The sequence below is a fragment of the Piliocolobus tephrosceles genome, chromosome 11, assembly GCF_002776525.5.
Source record: "Piliocolobus tephrosceles isolate RC106 chromosome 11, ASM277652v3, whole genome shotgun sequence".
In the NCBI taxonomy this organism is placed as follows: Eukaryota; Metazoa; Chordata; class Mammalia; order Primates; family Cercopithecidae; genus Piliocolobus; species Piliocolobus tephrosceles.
The window spans coordinates 92,196,041-92,219,589 of NC_045444.1; the positions used below are offsets into that span (position 1 = coordinate 92,196,041).

At 47.0% G+C, this 23,549-nt stretch overlaps 1 protein-coding gene across 2 annotated transcripts in view; it reads left to right on the forward strand.

The window, feature by feature from the left end:
- NRP2 (neuropilin 2) overlaps nt 1–23,549 on the forward strand; it is a 97,138-nt gene that overhangs the window by 53,673 nt on the left and 19,916 nt on the right. For both annotated transcript variants that reach the window (XM_023219362.2, XM_023219372.2), the window contains exons 8-12: nt 4,243–4,387; nt 7,004–7,353; nt 9,556–9,700; nt 13,550–13,666; nt 16,650–16,790. In XM_023219362.2, the coding sequence (XP_023075130.1) occupies nt 4,243–4,387; nt 7,004–7,353; nt 9,556–9,700; nt 13,550–13,666; nt 16,650–16,790 (898 nt within the window). The remainder of the gene's footprint in view (nt 1–4,242; nt 4,388–7,003; nt 7,354–9,555; nt 9,701–13,549; nt 13,667–16,649; nt 16,791–23,549) is intronic.

The window sequence follows — 23,549 nt, forward strand, 5'->3', positions numbered from 1 at the left end:
GGTGACAGACCAAGACTCCATCGCAAAAATAAATAAATAAAATAAAAAATAAAAAATGTATGTCCTCTGTGACATCCAGCTTCTAAAGCAGATGTTAACATTCGATCATTCTGTTTGAATATGCCTATCTGAGTATAACATACAAGTCAACCCACTGATTTTTCTCAGATACCTCACTGCAAAGTTGTGGTCCGAAAATTGTTGGCCTGAAGGCGGGACTTGGGAGTAGCTGTGGCTTTTAGAACTTGAAACTATCCCACCTGTGCAAAGACCCACTTGTGACTTGTGACTTGGCTGACATGCTAACATCTGTCCTGGGTGCTATGCAAGCCTCGGAGGGAGGGCCAGTAAACTTAAGTGTCTATCTGCAAGCCTGTTATCGACTTGATTTTCCTGAAGGAGAAACCAAGGTATCTACGGTTTATTGATTTACCTATAGTGATTCAGTGAGTCGTCAGGGAATAGGGAATAAAACCAATTTCCTGGCGTCATTTCCCATGCACACAACCCCTTACCTTGCAATGCCTAGACTGGAAGCCAAGAATCCATCTCAGTGAATTTGATCAGAAAACATATGAAGGGTGATTCTAAAACCACAGAAGCATTGAGAAAGTCATAAAGATGTATAATATATGAAAGCATTTACTAGCTATAAATAGGGGAGATGCAGGGAGAAAAATAGAGACCTTGTAAACCCATTGGGTCAGGATAAATAGAAACTGCTTAATATTTCATTAAAAATGGATTTTCATAAATTGCACTTTGATATCTTTGGGCAAAAGACAATATGTACGGACTAAGGTGTTGTTATTCATGACTCTTTGTTATTAATAATTTGAACTGGTATTGAAGCAACACATCAACAAGGTATACTTGCCCTCTGAGTGGGGCACTCCCCATGTGTTCCAGGCACTATTCAAAGTGTATAAAACATCCACAGCAATTGTCTGCAAAAGCACTTAGGCTGTAAGGGACAACGGGTAACTAAAGTGCCCTGTTGCAAAGTGGACACTGTTAGAGCAGTTCAAACCACAAAAAGTCATGTGAAGGAAGGTTTAGAAGCAGGGGGCCAGAGAGAACCTTACAAATCAACTCATACAATCCCCTCATTTAACAGAGGAGGAAATTGGGGCCCGAGGGAGGTAGAGATATTTGCCCACACTTATGAGCTAATTAGCAGCAGAGCGCGGCTCCTGGCTTCTGATTCAGTAGTGGGTTTTTTTTGTCTTGTGATTCCCACTATACCACACTCTGAGTGAGAGGTGTGTTAAAAATCTAATAAGATGTTGTTCCTTCGCCATCCAGAGAACAGAGGGCAGATATGAACACAAAGTCAACAGCAGACAAGAAAACAGTTCAGGAACTAGGCTTGGAAACGTGAAGGGTAATCTGAAGCTAAGTTGAAAAGATCCTTCGTTTGATTCAAGGGTGGGAGAAGAGTGGGCAAAATGAAAGGGCAGAGTGAAGTTTAGTTGAAGCCGTCAGGTAGATGGTCTAGGGGATACAAACTGTGTGCTTGCCTCCCTTCCTGACTGATGATACTGTAAGCAGAGATTAGGGGGTTCACCCAGAGCCTGTGGCCACATGTATCCATGGGAAGACTGACCCCCTCCCTCAGCTCATACATGCGAGCATGTGCACCCCATGCCCGTGTGAGCCACACTCATGCACACACCGCCATCCCAAAGACAGTCCAAATACACAATCATTTACTCACTGAGGAAAGAAAAGGTCTCTCGGTGTTGCCTGCCAAGGCTGAGAAATGCCGGGGTCAGATAAGATAAAATTGGATATTAGCAACACATAAGACATGCTGTGTTTCTAAACGGCACCAGCGTGGTGTATATGCTGTGGATTAGCAGCAGTGCTAAAGTTCAGATCCACTCAACTTTCCAATTATGCATTCACATGGCAAGTAAAGCTTTTTTCCCCCAATGTGAACTCCTTAGCGTCTCCTGATGGCGACCACACACACAGTCTCCATCACCACCTTCAGAGAGCAGGCCAGTGGAGGCCCCCCGCTGCTGCTCACAGCACCCGTCCGAAATAAGCAAAGTGCTGCATTTGCTTCTTCCTTGCCAAGACAAAACAAAACAAAACAAAACAAAACAAAACAAAACAAAACAAAAACAAACAGATAGCTTCTGCCTCATGCTGAATTCTCAGAGAACTGATGAATCTCTTTTTTCCTTGGATCCAGTTCCCCATCCCTTTCCTGAGAGCTGTGGAGCCCTTTATCAGTACGAAGGAAGTAGGCTCAGGCACCACTCCCCTTGGGCCTTCCTCAGGGTGTCTGGCCCTAACCCTCCTTCCTTCCATCGCCTTGGCTTTTCTCCTTCCCTTGCTAACGTGGTCTTCTCACTCCTTCTCACCCACAATCGCTATACAGGAAGCAGCAAAATCGAACCTGGGAGAGAGGAGTGAGTAACAAGTTCTTCCCCGGTGTGCTCCCTGCTGTCAACTTTAGGACCCGGTGGGAGGGCTTCCCAGGGGAGGAGAGGGAGCAGCAGACTGGGTGAGCTGGGAGCACCCCCAGATTTGGTGGACTTAGCATCAGAGCAGTGGTTTAAACTGGATATGGTGGACCAACGAAAATCTGCTTCCCTGTTTGTCTTCAGCAAGCCACTTCCCTTCAGTTACTTGCAAAAGGTATGTCTTCAGTGGTGTGTTATTAAATGGCTCTAACTTTTAACATTAGCACGTAGGAAGTGGGATTGTTAAATGATAGAGTTCATAGTTCATGGGGAAGAAGGGACTGTGTTGTCCATTGGCTGTAGACTTCTGTGCTGCTCTTTGCCATTACTCAAAGCCACTCTAAGGTGGGATTATAAACTCACAGTGGGAACACATCACTGGACAGTGACCCTACCTCCATTCAGCCCATGCCTGGAGACTTTAAGGGCCTCATGACTCCAGCCATGAACACAAACACTGAAAATGTGTTAGAAGAGACTAGAAGCTTAAAACCTAAAAACTTGGCAAGGATGGTAGATCCAGACAGGCATCTCTGAGCCTCAGTTTCCTTATCCAATAAAGTGGAGATAAGAATACCTACCTCTTGGGGTATTATAGACCTAATTGTTTATATTCAAAGGTATTGTGTTGCCTCTGGCTGAAAAGTCTTCAAATATACCAGTTTCCCTAGTCCTCTTGTCCCAACCCTGTTAGTGCGCCCAAACACTTGGCATGGCCTGAATATCAGGAGCCGAAGCACCTGGTTCTCCTAAGCAGCAGAAATCGCTGATGGTTGCAGAGTTGGCTATAAGTAGATTTACAGAGTCCCTTGGTTGTTATAGCTATGACAGGTATGATTTAGAAGTGGTGGTTGGTTAGTTGGTTTTTCCCTCTACCCTTTTTCAGGAAAACCAAGGGAAACTCACATATACTTTGCTCCAGTTACTTTTGTTTTCTTTTTTCTTGAACAGAGAGCACAAAAAAGCATAAGGTCCATATGGCAGTTATTGATCTGGGCCATCTGGAAAGCCAGGACTTGCTCCCACCATGTTGGATCAGAAGCTGTTCCAAAAAGCCTTCCCTCCCATAAGAGATGTATTGGTCAGATGGGGACAGGGATGGATTTCATTATAGGGAGGGACTACAGTGAGAGGAAGCTGGAGCAGGACTCTGAAGGACTGTCTGCAACCCTGACCCTACCACGAAGACCAGAGAGAACCAAGAAAGTGTTGATTGACACAGGACCATTGTAGGTAGAGGGTAGAGGGTGCACCTCATCATCTCGCCCGCTCATGGGTGGGATGGCATCAAGTAACTAACAAAAACAACCGTGAAGCACTTTGCAATTAGAAAATGCTCTGCAAATATTCCTAGGTGCCTGCAACATGATGAAGAGGGAGTGTCAAGGTCAAGCTAGTGAGTGAGGTCTGGTAGCCCTAAAAGATGACATTTTTACTTCATTTTAAACAGATACTGTACTTTTCTTCCTCTTCCTTAGCTTCTCGAGTGTTTTCCTTCTTCTACCTGCTCTCGGCCTGGAGGCAAAATTTTCCTTCCCTCTAAAATTTTCTGGGAAGACTATTGATAATTTTCAAGTAGAACAGTGTGAGAAATTAATTTTTTTTACATTGTGTTTCTTTAAAAAGCCCAAAACAACACACCCACTGATTATTTTTAAGCTTGAGGAAAAGAAAATTCAACAGAACCTTCCCATCTCCTTCAATGACTGCTCAAGTGGCTGAACTACAAACAGGGATTTATAACGTGGTTTTGCGTCTTACGCTACAGGTATTTCAAGCCAACAACGATGCAACTGAGGTGGTTCTGAACAAGCTCCACGCTCCGCTGCTGACAAGGTTTGTTAGGATCCGCCCTCAGACCTGGCACTCAGGTATCGCCCTCCGGCTGGAGCTCTTCGGCTGCCGGGTCACAGGTGAGGTGGGGGCTCCATTGAGGTTGGGGTACTGATTGAGTCCTGGGCTCTGCTCCCTTTCAACTCTCTGCAAACAGCATGACTGTACCACATGACCTTCCCAGACAGACTGGCTCAAGGACTCAAGTCCTACCAGAGTTTGTCTTCTCATTCATTTGTTCAGTATATATTTATTAAGCATGTATGATTTCTACTATTAATAGCTAACATTTATGGAATGCTAACTAGGTACAGATGCCTTTCTAAGCACCTAAGATGTAACATATTTTATTATCCTCATAAGGACTCTATAGGTATTATTCTCCTCACTTTACAGATGAGGAAACCAAGACTTAAAGAGCTAGGTCACTCACCAGTAAGTGGTAGAACCATGGTTTGAATCTAGGCAGTTTCAGTCCAAAGCCCCTGCTTTCGAATAACAGTCTCTGCTGCCTCAGCCAGGGGCCAAGAGCTGTGCACGGTGCTGTGGACACAATGGTGGGCACAACAGATTCTGTTCTGTGTGGGCATATGGACAAGTTGGGCAGACATACTAATAAACTCATAAGTATAAAATCAAAACTGTAATCAACGTCTGGAAATAGAGGCTTATGGTCCTTGGAAGTACATTGTAGAGGATTTGACCCAGCCTAGGAGCTCAAGGAGGACTTCTCTGAGGAGGTGATGATTGAGGTGAGGCTAGAAGGCAGATAACGGACATTACCTGGTGAAGAGGGGACAGAAAGTGCACCAGGCAACGGTCACTGCTTTCTCAATGGCACGGTGGCAAGAGGGACCAAAAGAGGAAGTGAGGGGCATGGACATAGATTTTCTGTGGGCTGAAACCCAAGGTATGTATCCTGGAGAAGACCAGAGTGGGAGCTGGGACATTACAGGAGGCTAATGCAGGGGGTGCAGTGGGAGATGATGATGGCTGGATTAGCCCCAGAAATGTAAGGACAGACCAATCCCCTTTATCTTGTGGGCTCAGCCCAGGGCAGGCGAGTTGCCTCTTTGACCTGGAAGTGTCTTCAGTGTACATCCATCCACGTGTCTTTCCCCTAATCATTGCAGCTCTGATAGGGGGTGCTCCAAGATCTGACCCTGTTTGAGGCTTCTAGTTAAAACACTTTGTGTTTGTACAGTCTCTGCATCTCCACATGCCTTTCTTGTTCATCATCTTGCCTATGCTTTCTAACAACCCTGTGAGGTAGGGTGGGCCCGGGACTGATGAGGAGACCAAGACTCAAAGAGGTTAAATAGCTTGCCCAAAGTCACCCAGCTAGGAGGTGACAGAGCCAGGATCTGAACCCACATTTTCTCAATTCAAATTCTCTGCTCTTATCACATTTACACAAAGACCCTGTTTTCTTCTAATGGGATCAGTTTATGCTAATCCTGTCTAGGGGACTATTTTCTGTCCCTTTCCTGTTGCTGTTCCAGGTTAATCAGCAAATATTTAGTTAGAGCTCATTCTGAGGTGGAAGAATGAGCTGCATTCTATGGAAGATTGAAAGGATAGAACCAGTGATTTTGAAGAAGGGGGACAACCTGGAGAATCTTTTTTATCATAGTTCAGTTTGCAAGTATGAAATGAACTTGTACAGTTTGCAAGTTCAGTTTGCAAGTATGAAATGAACACTGACTATAGACCCTGCCTTGCCTGACATCATTTATTCATGCATTCTCCACTCAATCATTTGCTCCACACATCTGATGTGCCAGGCGCACACTGGGAATGGGACATAGAGACAGAAACAAAACAGATGGGGTCTCCGACATTGTAGAACTTTCGGGCTAGTGAGCAAGATAGATAATAAACAAATGTAAGTACTGGATAAACTAGAATGTTCATATGAAGGAAAAGAACAGGGTGCTCTGACGGAACCCAATTTCGTGTGGATTGAAAATTGGGGCACAGCCTTTCTGTGGATACGACACTTGAGCTTGGGGTAAGAAAATGTTAGCCTGGGGGTGACTGAAGGGAAAAGCATTTTGGGTCATGGGAACAGCATGTGGGAAGGATCCAAGGCAGTAAAGAGCAGTGATAACATATATGGGGAACAAAGACCTGATACTGACGCCAGGAAGGTTTCCTTCTGCTTGGCAAAACAATCACTAGGAAGTAGTTCGGTGCTTAGCTCAGTTCCCCTGTGCTCGGTGTCCCTGAGAGGGTCAGTGGGGACTAGTGTCATCAACAGGGATGTGCAGATGCACATTCTGAGAGTTCTTGGCTAGAGCTGTAAGCACAAATAGTTAATGGCCATTGGATACTTAAATATGCCAGGCACTGTCCTGTGAGGTCTTAGGAACTAACAGAATTCTTGCAACAGCCCCCAAGAGGTAGGCACCTCTATTAGCTCCCCTTTAGATCTAAGGAATCGGAGGCAAAGAGCAATTAAATAATTTGCCCAAGGCCCTCTGACTAGAAAGTGGCAGAGTGAGCATGAACACAGGCAATCTAGCTCCGAGTCCAGGCTCTTAACCACAGTGCTGTACACATTCACCACGCAAAGAAATCAGTGCTGACTTAGTATTTGACAGTTGGGCTCTTTTGCAACTCCCTCCTTATAGGGGGTGGTCCCTGGTTAGCAGGTGTCAGCCATGACCTCTTGTATCTTCCTGTCCTCTCTGCAGATGCCCCCTGCTCCAACATGCTGGGGATGCTCTCAGGCCTCATTGCAGACTCCCAGATCTCCGCCTCTTCCACCCACGAATACCTCTGGAGCCCCAGTGCAGCCCGCCTGGTCAGCAGCCGCGCAGGCTGGTTCCCTCGAATCCCTCAGGCCCAGCCGGGTGAGGAGTGGCTTCAGGTAGATCTGGGAACACCCAAGACAGTGAAAGGCGTCATCATCCAGGGAGCCCGTGGAGGAGACAGTATCACTGCCGTGGAAGCCAGGGCGTTTGTACGCAAGTTCAAAGTCTCCTACAGCCTAAATGGCAAGGACTGGGAATACATTCAGGACCCCAGGACCCAGCAACCAAAGGTAGGCTGTTCTTGGAGGCCTCTGTAACCTCACCCTCAACAGGGAGGCTAAGTGGGGTACAGGGAGTGGAGAGTGGTGATGCCCCATCTGAACAGTCGTCATCCAACTCCTGAAATCCAATAAAACAGATAACATTTGAGAGATTACTTTGTGCCAGGCACTGTGCTAAATACCTTATTTTTGACTCTTTTTGTTTGTTTGTTTGTTTTTGAGATGGAGTCTTTGTCACCCAGACTGGAATGCAGTGGTGTGTTCTCAGCTCACTGCAACCTCTGCCTCCACGGTTCCAGCGATTCTCCTGCCTCAGTCTCCTGAGTAGCTGGGATTACAGGTGCCCGCCACCACACCCAGCTAATTTTTGTATTTTTAGTAGAGATGGGGTTTCACCATATTGGTCAGGCTGGTCTCGAACTCCTGACCTCGAGTGATCCACCTGCCTCAGCCTCCCAAAGTGCTGGGATTACAGGCATGAGCCATCAGGCCCGGCAATGACTCTTTTGTAATCCTCACAACATCTATGCAAAGTAGATCTTTTTGTCACTCCCATTTTAGTGATGACAAACTGACACTTGATATCATGCCTAGGGTCACACAGTTCACCTGTGGTAGAGCCGATTCAGAAACCGGAAGTCTGACTCCAAAGTCAATGCTTAACCACTACTGAACACTGACTTTTTATAAAGTTCAACACTCTTTATACACTCTTTCAGATAAAGTTTCCTTGAAATTGGCCAGACATCTAAAGGGGATGTGGTTTTTGGAGGCCAAGCTATAGAAACTAGAGGTTCACTTCCAAAAATAACGATGTTTTTCTGAATATCACTGCATTCCTTTGTATTCTCCTAGTTTTGACTGCTTAGATCTTTCCTGCCTCTCAAACTGAGGCAAGGGAGAAGCAAGAGAACCTCACTCCCGAGCCAGAGGCTCAGGCCAGTGCAGCCTACCCTTCTGCCACCAGAGTGAAGGTCAGCCTTCAACACAGACACGAGGAGCCCCAGAAGGGGAGGAGACGTCATGCCTCTGTCCCTCCCCAGATCAGTCTCCTGGCGGGCCAGGCTCTCTGATTCTTATCTCTAGTTACCCCTTGTTTTTCTCGAAAGAACAGGTCCCTAAAAAAGGAGGGAGTGTTGCATGTCTCGGGGCCACCTTTGCTAAGCAAATGTTTCCATTCTGAATACAGAGGCAAGAGCTGGGTTAGAGGTTTTGTGATGCTGAGGTAAACTCCCAGCTCTCAACTCCAGAGGCTTAGAAAGGCTCAGGGCTTGCGTCAATGGAACTTTGCATCAGTGGAACAGAAGTTGGGCTGCAGGCTTCCCCAGGGAGAGCTGAGCCTGGTTTTTCTTGGGAAAGGAGTCGATCTTTGCCATTGTGGGAGACAGCCCTATCTGAGACAGTGCTTCCGGTTCAGAATTGTGGACCCAGGGCATCCTGAAACCTGGAGCAGTCCTGCAGAATTCCTGGGGGCTAATCAGCTGCAGGCCCTGGCCACTCACTCCTGTCCTTCCCCTGGATGAGTGTCTCCAAGGGTACTCCAGGCTGGTCCTCCACCCAGCTCCACCAAAGCAGCCCCCTGCTCCCCGCATCATCAGTTTTATGTACTGGGGCTCCATGTGAGGTTTCTTTTGACACGAGTGCTTTCCTTAAACAAAGGTTTGGGAAACCGTCTAAGACTGTCAATGTGTGACCAGAAAACAGTGTCATTGGCCTAGGGGTCATTTTCCGGCCAGGTTCTCAGTGAGCAGGGAATTATCAGTCAGCTTTGGCTACCTCAATCGAGGCTTTCACGCATTAGAAAAAGAAGCATCCCTTTCCCAGTAGACCAGGAATTCAGAACGGTCAAAGATCACCCAAACTGCCTTCCCCCTTCTCTAGCCAGTCAGCTGAAAACGCATTTGGAGCCAAATTCTTCCCCCAGATACTCCCTTTCAGTCACCAGGTAAAAGACACAACCTGGAAATTGCCACCTTTGTTTACTTCCTATTTTCCATAATTCTGGGTCCCTAACCACCTTCCAAATGAATAAAATCCTTGGTCTGAAAATGAAGGCCCCATGGATCGGAATGTCCCAGTGCCAGGGATCAACTAGGAATCTGCCTTCCTGGCTGGATGTACAGGGCAGGGAGGAGAAGGGGAAGGAAAGGCAAGAAGGTGATAGGGACTGGGTCCCACACCAGCAGGGCTGAGTGGCCTCTCTCCCTGCAGCTGTTTGAAGGGAACATGCACTATGACACCCCTGACATCCGAAGGTTCGACCCCGTTCCGGCGCAGTATGTGCGGGTATACCCGGAGAGGTGGTCGCCGGCGGGGATCGGGATGCGGCTGGAGGTGCTGGGCTGTGACTGGACAGGTAAGAGGACACTTCCTCCTCTTTGCATCTCACCCACATGGTCCTCTGACCCTGACATCCCAAGAGGCCCTGGGAGGGCTGTGGAGGGGGCAGCCATCCCTGGAGCTGGAAGCGCTGCAGACCCCTGCCGTGTTCTCGTGCCTCAGACCGCGGGTACCACAGCCTCTGGACTCGGGACAGTTTCTCAAGGGATGCACTTTGTCTTTTTTAAAGGATCATTTCAATTCTCCAACCCGAGTCTCTCAAAAACAAATCATAACCACATACCACCCACCCAAATTCAATTAGACCCTGGCTCTTCAGGCCAGAGGGCTGTGGCTGTTGATTTAGGAAAGAAAAAAAACCCCTCATGATAGTAAAGTAATTGGTTTATTTCTGAATCTGGCCTCCAGATGTCAGTGGCTAAAAGACTTCATTTTCATTTCGGAGCCACATCTGTAAAAGGCATTTATTTGCTCAGGAGGGACCCTGTTGCAGGGAGCTGATGGGGGCAGGACTCCTTCTCATTGTCCTGCTCATTCCTGCCAGGTGGCCCAGGCCTCGGGGAACACCTCTCATTCTCCCAAATGAGGGTGAGGCCCACAGAGGGTGCCCAGCCTTCCTGGTTTCCGAGGGACAGCCCTGCCCTTCTGAGTCAGGCCCTACCTTCCTTTCCTCGGGGCGCTGGCCCTCCTCCCTCAGCAGAGCTGGCACCAGATCTTACCCGGAGCTCTCTCACTGCCTGCCAAAAGGAGTTCATGGGAGCCACTGGAGCTCAGGGCCTGAGCCTGATGCCAGCAGGAGCAGCCACTAGCCTGAGTTATCCTGCCGTCCTCCACCAGGGCCCCAGGTATCCCCATTTTCCTGTCGGTGCCGTACCTGTCACCGGCTCAGCTGGCAGGATGGCATGAAGGATTAATAAGGGCATGTCGGAGAAGTGCTTTTGGCTCCCAGGGAGAAAAATGCTGCCTGTATGCTGGCCACGGCAGCGCAGAGGAGCCCCGTTGAGGCACACGGGCTGGGAATTGGGCCCAAATTAGCCTCCTCACTTTTGAATTGAAGGCAGCCCTAGTGAACACATCTTCATAGGAAGACACTTTACTCCCCATTACCTGGGGATGAGGCCAGAGTTCCCTGCAGCCTGCTAAATGTGTGTCACCTGTCCTCTCGCAGGTGCAGAAAACCTCCCCCCCCCCCCCCCGATACAAGCTGGCTTCGTTTATGGCTGCCCTGGCATCAGGGGCTCAGTGCTGTAGGGGATCCAGGAGTTTGTAAGCCAGTGGCTTTCACGCATTTCTGCCCATGATACACAATTTAAAATAATTTTCCTTCACAACCCGCTTCACTTCTAAGCACTCACACACACTTGTGTATACGGGGTACAGTGTATGCGTAAGTGCTTGGACTCTGGAGACAGATTGCCAAGTTCAAGTCCTGCCCCTACCATTTGCTGGCTGCATAACCTCAGAAAAGTTAGTCTCTTAGCGCCTTGGTTATCTTGGCTGAAAAATGGAGATGACAATAGTCTATTTACACCCCGTAGGGTCATTGTGAGGGTTAAATGGATGAATGGATATGAAATACTTAGACTACTGCCTGGCACCCAGCGAACTGTTTAAGATAAATAAATGTAACTGAAACCAAAGGTTCCCAAAGCAATGGTCATCTTAACCATGGAAGTGCACTCTAAAATATTATAGTTGATACATTTTAAATGCTGGTCATGACCTATTCAATAGATTCCACAACCCAATGATGAGAGTGATGCGTGGTTTGGGAAATATCACAGACCTGGGCCAATTCCTCTTTCGTAGACAAGGAAACAGCCCCAGAGGTTAGAAGTCACTTGCCAGAGGTCACTCAGCTGGATGAAGTCCACCTCATTCTTCCCCCCATCCCTTGCCCTTCGGTGCCACGCCCTCCTAGTCTGGTCAGGGGGACAGTTGCTAATGACCTCTTTCCCTCATTGCTCCCCAACCCCAACCTGCCCCAAATTACACCAGTGATGGTCAGCGACAGGTTTCCTATTTCAAAGCCCTGCCTGGCCATTCCTTGGAAGATCAGAGTTGAGGAGCATTCCGTTTGCCCAGCCTCCTTTCCTTTGAAGTCTCTGACATCTGGTTTCAATTTCAGGGGGAGCACTGCTGTTTGATGGGCAGTTACCTTGAAGCGCCCAGTACAAACATTGCACAAACAGTATAAACACCAAGGCCTCCGTGCCTGCCGTTCCTCCACTTTCATTTACACGCCCTGCCCTCTGGTGCCTCACTGGCCCCCAGGTTTAACATTCTCTACACCAATCAGCTGACCCATTTTGCTACCTAACATTTCCAGAAACTGTTCTCCATAGGTCATGTGGCTATGTTTGCTTTTCGAATTTCCATCTGTTTCTCCCGCCCATCCTTGGTTCACTTCTTCATCCCTATCCCAAAGGATAACAGGAAAAATAATGGCCTGGGCTGAGCTGCTGCAGCTGAATAATTTGACAGGGCTGCTTCACCTGTTAGTTGGTTTGTTTGTGTTTCAGAGAATTATGTTTTGCCTTACTGCCCCATAGTTTGCTTTACAATCTAGTTTCTATGACACAGTGACAAATTTGAACTTACAAATCAGGACGCTTCGAGGTTATTTGCTATTTACTGTGAGCAAAAGGCAGACACAGCAAAGGGAAGTATGAAAGGTTATGTACGTAGTATTTAATAGCAGAAAGGTGGGAAGTCGACCGTGAAAAAGCTATTCAACGTATTTAGCAATTTCCTCCAGCTCCTGGCTTTATTAAATGATATCCTGAAGGGTGCCTGACAAAGGCGCCTAATCACATACAATAGCGCAAAGGAACATGTATAGAAATGAGAGGGACAAGGCACGGGCATCCTGTCGGTGGACAGCTCTGGGATGAAGACGCCACCCCAAAACACGTGGACTTGAGCACCAGTTTCCAGAACCCCTTTCACCCCACCCAGGGCCTGACTCATAGCTCCATTCACTCCCTCAATCCTTAATGAATGACGGGCGTGAGCAAATAAGCAAATGAATAGGTGAATGATTCACCTAGAGCTGAGGTCAAAACCCACTGCCTGCAGCCAGGTTTGGCCTACCCAGGGTTCATTGTGTGCTAGGTAGTATAACATTTTTAACAGGTTGCCAACATGTAGCGTCTGGAGATTTTACTTAGGGATTTTTGCCTTCTTGTTAGGGAAAGGAAAGGGGGAAATATTTGGAAGACCTGGCCTGGCCACACTGGGCTACCTCCCCTCCAGGCCCCAATCTGCTGGAGCCAGTCGTGGAGGCCACCTTTAAACCAGGCATATAAGATCTCAGCTGTCATCACCTCCTCTCTCTCCAACCCTCCCCTGCCCCCACCACCACGTCTGCTTTCCTCACTTACAGTAGGTGTTTGGATCCAGGAAACACTTGAATTTGCCACACCCTGACCTTCAGGCATAGCCCCAAATCACTTTCACCGTGTAGAGTCTGAACCCCTTTAAATCCATATTCCCGTCCACCCAGTTTTGTGCAGACGCGAGCCAGAGTGTGCTTTGGTCCTTCCTTGGAGTCAGTGTCGCCTATCGCCCCTCCATTATTGCCTCATGTGGCCTTTTGTGCTAACGTCAGGGCCTCTGCCATGGAGTAAAGAATGTGGGTTTGTGTCCCTACCTCTGTCACTGCTGGTTTTGCAACCCAGGACCGTTCTCATTCTACTATGGTGATGCCTCTGACTTCATTGACAGCACACAGATGTGACCTCAGAGTTTTGGGCACATGTGTGCATCTTCTTTTTCTTCTCTAAAGATGTTTGGCATCTTCTCCCTGCTGGGTTGCAACGCAGGCTGCTACAGCATTCTCTTCTCCTCCTTTGCCCTTACACAGACTCCAAGCCCACAGTAGAGACGCTGGGACCTACCGTGAAGAGCGAAGAGACAACTACCCCGTATCCCACCGATGAGGAGGCCACGGAGTGTGGGGAGAACTGCAGCTTTGAGGATGGTAAGCACATATTGCATCCCGATGGCATGGGTGCCGACTAGTCAGAGTGGGAGCTGGCCTGTGGCTGGGCAGGGACCTAGGGGTCTCCTGGGTCAGAAATCCAGGGGATCTCAGGGAAGGGGTAAGAGAGGTGGGGACACTCAGGGGTCTGGGGCAGTGGCTATTTACAACCAATGTAGAAGCATTTGAATAGTGTAACAACCAGTACAGCCCTACTGCTGTGAACCCACTAGATATCAGGTGAGACAAAGATGACTTCTTTCGAGAAGTCTCATTTGTTGAGCCCTCACTGTCTTGCTTGTCTGCTAAAGGAAAACCATCCTCATCCTTAGAATTCACAGCTCTAATAGTTTTTCTTGTTAGGCTGCTACAGTCAAGTGAAGATACGGCGGTCATCGGGGTGATTTGGTCCATGGAGCTCGATAGTTGGGTTAATCCAGCAGTTAGCCGTGACTTAATTGTGTTTCCCTGTGTCTTTCACCGCCACTAATTTGAGAAAGTATAACAGTGATGATTCTATAAGATAGTGCACCGTATCCTCTGTAACTGGAGCGCAGATCAGAGACAAAGGCAGAAATGTAAAAAGGCATCTTCAACCGTTCCCTCAAAACTCAGGGGCTTCGCATTTCTGGGTGGGTCTCATCACATGGGAAATCTACATTCCTTTCATTTATCTTCAGAGCCTATCCAAGTTAGATAAAAACAATAATTGGCAGAACCCAAAAGTAAGTCACATTTTAAATCATACTGCTAAGGTCACCAAGTATGAGGACATTTCTAAGAAACCACAAATTTTGGAACACCTGGCATTTTCTCTAGAATGTTAAGCTTGACAGCCTCAACTTACAGTAAATTACTGATCATTATTAAATATTCATTAAACAAAATGAGAGAAGATTGGCAGAGACTAGAGAAGGGATGGAGAGATAAAGATGGTAGGTAGATGGCGAAATCTGTGGAACCTGCAAGCACAGCCGTTTGACAGAGGAACTGCACTGATGGAGTGGATGACTCCAGAAAATGGCTACAAAGAAGAATGGGAGGAAAGCCAAAAATAAATGCTGAAGTTATGTGACTGAAAAGGCAATAATTTAATGCATATGCTTTGGGGATTGTGCTTTTGTGTTATTGTGTGGGTGGGGGACACTGTTGGTCGGGGTTAGTTGAATACAGAATTCTGACATTTTAATGAACTTGTTTTTGTTTTATGGAGAGAAGAAGGAGACTTGGAGAATCTTCCAAGACATGTTTCAGATAGTTTGAGAGCCGAAAGTGAAATGCACAGGGAGTTAATATACGATACTGGATTTGCAGAGTTAGCTTGTTGGGGGACCTGGAGTGGGGGTTCTAGCTAAACGACAACCAAAGGAAAAATTAAGGGTTCTGCTACAAAATTTCAGAAGTTTATTTTTAATATGATTTTCCCGTTTATAGTGGTTTGTTTCATTTGAGGTTTCTTTGATGGTTCCTCCCTTTTCTTTTTGCAAAAGTTTTTTTTGTAGAATCTGGTTCCTGAGATACAGTATACATGTAAATATTACAGAGGATTTATGCTATATTGAATTACTTCATATTTTTTGAAGGGAAAAATAGAAATTCAGAAATTGTCAGGAGAAGGGGATGGTAAGGGCTAAGGGCTGACTTTTCCAAGCCACAGGTTGATGCTTCTGTAATAGATTCCATGTGTTTCTTCTAAACTCAACCTGAATTTGGCCAAGGGTGGGCAAATGTTAAATATGCTGTCCTGGAAAAGGGAGGCATTTACAGGGCCTGGTGGTAATCTTCCTTCGCCCTCTGACGCCAGCAGTGCCCTGCCCCCCTATGAGGTGAGCCCTCCTCACCCCTAGGGTGAGTAATTTGTTTCTACCAGTCTGTGGCTCCCTTTAGACTTCCTAACCTGCATTCTAAGCCTTCCCCATGGAAATTCCTCTCTAAGAACCCTGGGAAGGGAAGTGAGAAGGGCAGAGACCCCACTTCCTCCCTGCTACCAACATTAGCCGGCATTTTTCCTCCGTCTCCGCAGGCACAGCTGGCAAACAACCACATTTGGGTTCCCATTTCCTCTTCCCCACCTCCACGCCACCCCGACTTAGTCACATATTTGGCATGAACTCATACTGAATTTTTGGAGCTGGGTGGAACCCCAGAAGAAGCTCTCTTGGTTCTGTCTTCAGGCTCAGGCAGGTGAACCACCAAAGCAGACAGGACACCATTGTGTCATTAGTTCCTGGATTCCCATAGGGAAAGCATTCTCCATCTCCCTGGGGTCGCAGCCTCCAGGGATTCAGCACGATGGGAAATTATTTTTCCTCCTGGTCAGCACTGAGCTGAACGGCTGGCTGGTCTGGTCCCTTCGATTTGCTCTTACCATGCCAAATTTCCCACCGGGCGTACCTCCCCGTGGAGATGCTGGACTGTCCCAGTCTTCAGAAATAGAGACGGATCACAAAGAGGTGAAGTGTAGCAAACAAGCCTTCCTTGTTTCTGAGGTCACTTTCTCCTCGCTGGGCAGAACCTCCCAGGGATTTCAGTCTCTCTGGGATGCTAATGGGCCACCCCACCTCCTCTGAGAGCCAGGTTGGCAGAAGATGAGATAATACTTTTTTTGGGAGCCAGCCTTCCACCAGGGCACTGGGGAGACATTCTTCTCTGGCATTTAGGGAACAGCAATTTTCACATTTGTCTGCTGTCCGAGGTGGACAGAAGAGGCTGATTAGAGCCTGAAGCCATTTGGTGGCCTCATTTATAATTGCTTACTATGGGAACCACTGGCAGACTTGGCTTTCATGCCTGGGAAGGATGAGACCAAAGCCTGACCCGAAAGCCAGCGATCGCCAAGATGAGTTAAATGAATAAGCAAAGGAAGCCACTTCTTTCTCTGCTCTCCACTCAGGCCTTGCCAGCCATTTAAATAGTACCACTGTGGCTGTTCTCTGAACCCATTTCATTTGCCTTCCTTTGGGTTATTATTTTCCCCTTTTAGACAAAGATTTGCAGCTCCCTTCGGGATTCAATTGCAACTTTGATTTCCCCGAGGAGCCCTGTGGTTGGATGTATGACCATGCCAAGTGGCTCCGGACCACCTGGGCCAGCAGCTCCAGCCCGAACGACCGGACGTTTCCAGGTAAGCCAGCTGTGAGTGAAGAGATGAAAGAGTTAAGGCTAGCCTGTTCCACATACTTCAACCCCAGATTCCCTTACAAGCTTTGTAACTTCCCACCGCAGAGCAATCCTCTGTTCTTTGCCCACAAACCACCACGGTCTTTGCTCAAGACGTCACCTCAAAGAATAGCCAGTTGGTGGTTCCCAGCCTCTCTTGTGATTACAGCACAGCCTGGAAGCTGGGAGGGAGAGGGGGAAGCCAAGGTAGAAGAAAGAGGAGAAAAAAAGAAGGGACAATTGGGAGGCCCTAGGAGATGGGGTGAGTCAATGTCCTCTTGTTCCCGTAGCCAGCACCCACTGCCATTATCATGGAGCCCCTTGTCAACTTCGAGCTGGGTACTGTTCCTAAAATGGCTCATGGGGAGACCACTGGCCTTGAGTCTGATTTATACATCTCTGAGGGTGCCATTGCTTCTACACCAAGTCAATTTGAGGGACCAAAATGCGGCCACACCCATGGGTATCTAGCAGAGCTGCCTGGCACTTGGCTTCTAGAAGAGTATTGCTGCCAGTCCTGGATACATTGTTAAGCCCACCCTTTTAGTTTCAGAAAGCCAGATTTCAGAAGCCTCTCCTGACACTGCTGACAAGAAGGGGTTGCCTCTAGCCCTTCTAAACAGGTAGCAAGCGTTGTCTGCTCTCTCTGCTGTTACGTGCTTTCACAGCAGTATGATGGTAAATGTCTAACAATAGGCTTTTTAGGGATTAAAAACAACAACAACAACTGCTTTTTAACGTTTGTCACTTTCAGTGGTGAAAATACCCTTACCATAGCTCCACTTAAGCTACCAACACAACATCAATGGAGGTGGAGTTGAGAAGTCAGTAATAGAGCATTATACAGTTTTTTTTCCATTGTGCAAATACAGTAGACAGAAATGACTCTAGAAGTATAGATACTGATAAAATGTATTAAGATAACTAGCAAGTGTTGAGTTTTGAGGATTTGTTACCTTTGTTTTTTAATACAGTGTATTAAATTATAGGTTTATATAATTTAATTTTTACCAATGAATACATTTAACAACTGGCTTACAAAACACTTGACAAGCAGCTCTCACAAGCTGGTACACCTTGGCTCCAGCACAGCGCTGAGTGACTTTGAATTCTCCTGTACCTCTGGCCTGGACCTGAGACCTCCACAAGCACTGGAAAGGAGAGGGGTGAACTCTGGAAATTCAGTAGATCAGTTTGCCAGAATACAACAGGAAAAGACTAGAAAATAAAAGAGGGAAAGGGAACTTCCCTTCTGCTTCTCACCCCAAGCACTGGCGTGTCCCTTCTTCCTGGGGGGCGGCAGTGGGACAGACGCTAGGAGAGCACTTGGAGCTGGCCTCCTGACACAGCCCACACTTGCTTCCCCGGAGGGTCACAGTGCCTGATCCGGAGAAAAACATTTTCATATTTCAAGTGTTTATCTCTTCAGCATTTGAGTGCTCAGAGAGATTAATATCTGAAGATCACCACGGCCTCGGGCAACAGAAGAGAACACTTACCCCAGTCCAGCCTTACTCACCCTCCCTTCTCTGTTCACTGCAATAATGTTTAATTAATATAATGAGCCTCCTGCACGTTGGGAAAAAATACTTATTTTTATAACCCAGCCTGGATTTTTCATTTCATTTCCACTCCTTTGAGACTGCATCCAATTAATTCATGGTTGTTCCCAACCCCCATGTTGTATCTGAATGTAAAGAAGGTTTGTGGGGTCTGTGTAGGTGTGCGTATTCTAGCGTTAATGTGTGTGTGCATGAGTGTGTTTGTGGTTTCTGTGCATGGGTGTGTGTGTGTCTGTGTGGTACGTACCTCAGCAGAGGTGCTTTGCGAGAAAGGATATAGCCTGGGTCCTCTGCAGGCTGGGGAGGTTGGCTGGGGAGGTTGGCTGTCCTCAGGTTCATTCTAATGATTCTGGCCTCCTCCCTTGTACTCTTCTAAGCATACTTTTTCTGGGAGTGTCTGAGGGCAGCCCTACCCAGGCCACAAGGCCACCAATTACCGAGTCACAGCTCTAGGGGAGCTTAAGTGACCTCCCTTTGACCCTGGCCTGGACCTCTGTTTCTTCACCCGTTCACCACCACCTCCTCCTCGTCCAGTCCTGGCCTTTACCCGAAAGCCCCTCTGGCTGGCCCTTGCTACTGGTGGTTGGGAATTCTAGTCTTTGTCCTCCTTCCAGCTGATTCGTTACACCCTGTGGTTTGGGAGGGCTTTTCAGAGCGAGCTTACAAAGTGGGCAGAATTCCAACCTTTGGCTGAATAGATGGGGACAGCGAGAAAATTAGGGCCATAAGGAACTGCTAAATCTAATGTTGTTCCTCCCTTAAGATATTGAAAGGGAAAATAATTATTTTCCTATTCCAGAGGAATCCCTGAAGTTTGGGAAAGTGGCACTTGTAACCTGCCTCCAGGAAACAAAATCGTAATATTGTTCTCAGAGCCCTTCCCTGTATCCTCTGATGACTTTATGAACCGGTCTCTGTATTTCCTATTTTCCTTCTCCTTACAAAGCTCGATATTGGGCTTTAAGCAGGAGAGGAGAGAAAGCCCTTTCTGTTCAGGGTGGTCCTTTCTTCTTCTTCATCGAAAAAAAAAGGAGGGGGTAGGCCCTGAGGGGATTGGGGAGAAGGGAAGCAGCTGGCTTGGTTGGGGGCAGAGCAACTGCTAATGGGTTCAGAGCGGCTGGCGCCCACGGAGTCAGCCTGAAAGCCTGTTGTGTGCCACACTTTGCCATCCACAGAGGGGACCGTCCCACTCTTCACGAGCATGTGCCATATGCTTCATCCCCTTATGAGATAGGCAAACGGAAGTAATGAAATTTAAGAAAGGAGGTGTCTCCATCAAGTGTGGGGGGCACCAGGGTGAAGGGACAGGTGGACAGGAGAGGATCGAGCCATGTTACAGTACCCAATACAGCCCATATGGTGAGCAGGGCCTGTGGAAGCTGCTTACATTCCTTGGATATTTTCTGATTTCGTTGTTTTCTCATATTTTCTTTCTTTTTTTCTTTGCCTTTTCCTTTTAAGTAAGCAATTAGTTCTGTTCTTTTTGGCCAGTGGTTGCCTAAGGCTGACAAGACACCCACTGGTTTCATTCCACTGTTTTTGTTTTTCAAGATAGTCTTTCAAGCCACTCAGTATTTCTGTTTTTAGTTCTTCGCTTGTGGCTTAGCTGCCTGGAGGGTGTTCACACCAGCCTCTCGGGACCCTGTTCCAAATTCAGTGACCCCTTCTAGCTGTGGGGGAACACTCAGTGTTCTCTAAGAAGCCACGTTGGCTTTCCTCTGTAGTGACAATGACATAGGAAGCACCCCCTTAGTTAGGAAATGGCATGTTTCCTACATTCTCAGGTGCTTTGATCATAGGCAGTTTTGAGAATGATCAGAGCCCAGCCTTTAAGAACTGAGGCAAAAACTCATAGGGTGAGCAGGTATCTAAAGCTGCAGCATTGAATATGGTAGCCATGAGCCATGTGCGGCAATTTTATTTTAATTAATTAAAATGACTGCAGTCAAAACTTCGGTTCTGCTGTCCCACCAGCCACATTCCAACAGCACAATAGCTACACTGTATTGGTCAGTGTATAGACAGGGCATGTCACTGTATACACGGCATCATCACAGAGTGTTGTATCGGACAACACCGCCCTGGTGCTTTGGTCATCAACATGAGAGCAACCTCCAGGGACCCTTGCTGATGCTTTAGTTCCCTGGTTTTGGTATGAACCAAGAAGCAAGTAATGGAGGGATGTGTCTTCTCTGAGATCTCTTGATGGGAGTGTTCAGTGGCTGGTATATTTATAGCTGTTTTATTCTCCCTCACTGGATAACTACAGTAAAGTAAGCAAGTAACATGGCATTAGATGGTGTAGGAACTATTGTGGCTAATCAAAAAGAGCATTGTAAGTAAATATTAATACTAAGTAAGGTCAATAATCGTCATTATTGTGATTGCTGTAGTCATTATTATTGTCAGGAATGAGACAAGACGAGATAAAGGGTACTAGGCCAGGTCAGCTTCAGAACCCTCCAGTGTGTGTTCCCCCTATATGTGTACTCTTTGATTCGTGGGCTGGCCTTGTGAAGTCTGATTACAGTGTTACCTCAATGACTTTAAATCATGAAAGTGATAGATAGAAAGAAAACAAGTGAAGCTGATACTGAGCAGAGGTTTGACTGCCTAGCCACAGCCTATAAGATTGAGGGAACAGAACCTTTACTCTAGGCTCAAAAACAGGCTCAAGTGGGAGTAAGTCGAGAATCTTAATGTTATGAAAGATCCAAATTTTACAAACGGTGACTGGCTATTCCTTCAAATTTAAGTGGTAAGATTGTTAACACCTCACTGGGGCTATTTTGCTGCAGATTGGGCCATTGAATGAATTCCGTTAGAGTGGGAGACCAGAGCCTTGATTCACTGGAGGCACACACAAGAAAATTAAGTGAAGTGTGGGTGGGTATGGTGAGTGGATGGTTGCAGAAAAATCAGAGGAAATAATTGATGAGTGAATTTACTCATAATGGGCTTGATTTTTGACAGTGAGCAAGTGGTGACTGAATTGAAAAGCAACTCTAAGTTCAAAAGATCAGGTGGGATGGACGGCAGCACACAGTTCATTGAATTGCTGTTAGATTGAACTGTCTTCAGAAAGAGGTTACTGTGGCTTGGCTGGGGCACAGACACTGCAAATCCAGAGACAGAACTTCCTGGGCTCTGGACCATGATAGATAATTAAAGATCAGGAGCAGCCTGGCTAAAAGAAAGCCAACAGTCAAGGAATAATTTCAGCTGGAAAAGAAAAGGATAGAGGCCCTTCTTTAAGGAAGGTAGAAAAATGTCCCTGGCTTTGCAGGAAAAAATAACAGCAGGAAGAAGCTTTCTTTACCCTTTTTTTTCCCCCTGCAAATCATGATTGGTTGAGTCCCCCAGCAGCGTGTGGATCGATAACGAAGGGGCAGAACGACAAGACTGCCTCAATGGCAAAACCTTCATGAAAGCCGACATAGCGAGAAAACAGCTCTGGGTAGATTCCTGCAAGAACTAGGACTGAAACCTTCACTGTCCACAAAATGGTCTGTTGTAAACCTTGAGAACATCTTGCCAAGTTTATCCGAAGTCAGTGTTTCCCTTAACTGGTTGCTAATTTGAGGACCTTAGCAGAGATAGGCTGACCTTGGAAGGCCAGCTGAGGGCTGACTCATGTTTTAAGCATGGACTATGCGAAGAGACTACATCTCCTACAGCACTAAATATTCTTTCAGATGGTCGTTCTAGTAGGAGGGCAAGATGCTAGCCAGGAGATGTACGTGTTGGACAGATGGTGTGTTTTTGGCTTTGTGATAGCCAGGAGGATCAAGCTGGTGATTTATTTCAGGGTTTGGTGAGGTGTAGACACAACTGATTCCATTGCTGTTGGGCCAGTCGCAGTCACGTGCTCACATGACGCTTAAGCAGCTGAAGCCAGATGCGGCCGTAAATCGCCAGGTGAAATATCAGGAGACCTTTCCAGAGACAGCAGCAGGTTAAAATGCTGAACGGCCCTGTCCTCCGTGCTTCCTCTTCACCCTTTTGAACTCCCGTTGTTCATTCCCAGGCAATTGTTTTCCCTGTGTCATTGGCAACAACACATGTTTTGGGTCAAGGACCCAGCAAAAAGTCTCCCAAATATGTCAGGTCCAGGAGGAGAGGGATTGTATCTCTGGGACATTATTTCTTCATTCTCTTTCAGCAATGGAACATATTTCCTTTCCATTGTCTTTTTCTTGGAAGCTGTCCATTGCCGGCGTCATAGCCATCAGCTACAAGAACAAGAAGGCAGCTTCCAACAGGCAGGGCGCTGGTTCTTAGCTGGTCAGTCGTCATGTTCAGGCAACCTCTTGACAATCCAAAGGGCTTTACCTCAAGCTTCAAGTAAATAAAAAAGTAGCCCCCGCCCCCACCATACCAGCTTTACTCACTGTCAAGTAATCAGTAGCCACTGTATACTTAGAACACCTTCTGTGTCTGACAGTGGTGGGCCATAAATCGGGAGATTCCAGAAGAACAAACTTCAGTTGCAGCCCATGTTTGATCTCAATATCTACGTGTGGGTGCCATGACTTAAAAGAGCTGAAGCATTTATAATAGCTTGGAAGAAGGGTCAGTGGAAAACCAACACTGCCCTAGAAAGTAGACATTTGGACCATGCCCTAGGAAGTGGACATTTGAAGGGGCAAGGGTTCCTAGGGAAGCAAAGACTACAAGTTTTAATTCTTCACAAGTGAAAATGTCTCTTAAGTCGGAGAACAGAAATTGGCTGTGCTCCATCAGGAGTAGAAGGAGGAAATGTCTCTAAATGACAGCAGGAAAACTTTAAACTGAATTTAAGAAGTTCCTGATGGTTAGGGTTGTAACCTAGAAAACACACTACAGACGTGGCCTATGGAAACTCCTTCTCCGGAGAATTTAAAGTAAAGGGTGGACAGCTGTTCTCGGATGCTTTTGGCATGGTTCCTCTGGGAGGCAGGACTGGCCTGCCCTAAGGTCACTTGAGGTCCCACTCTTGTTCCAGAATCATGTAGTATTTTATTTCATCTACTGTGATGAACACAAAAGACCTGTAGTGAACCGTGCAGGATGGAAAACTTGGGGCCGGCTGGTTTTTGGAGAAAGAGCAGATAGGGGGAGCCAGTCGTATTCCAGAGAACATCTATCTTTGCTGCCCTCATGCCAAACATACTTCTTTTTGA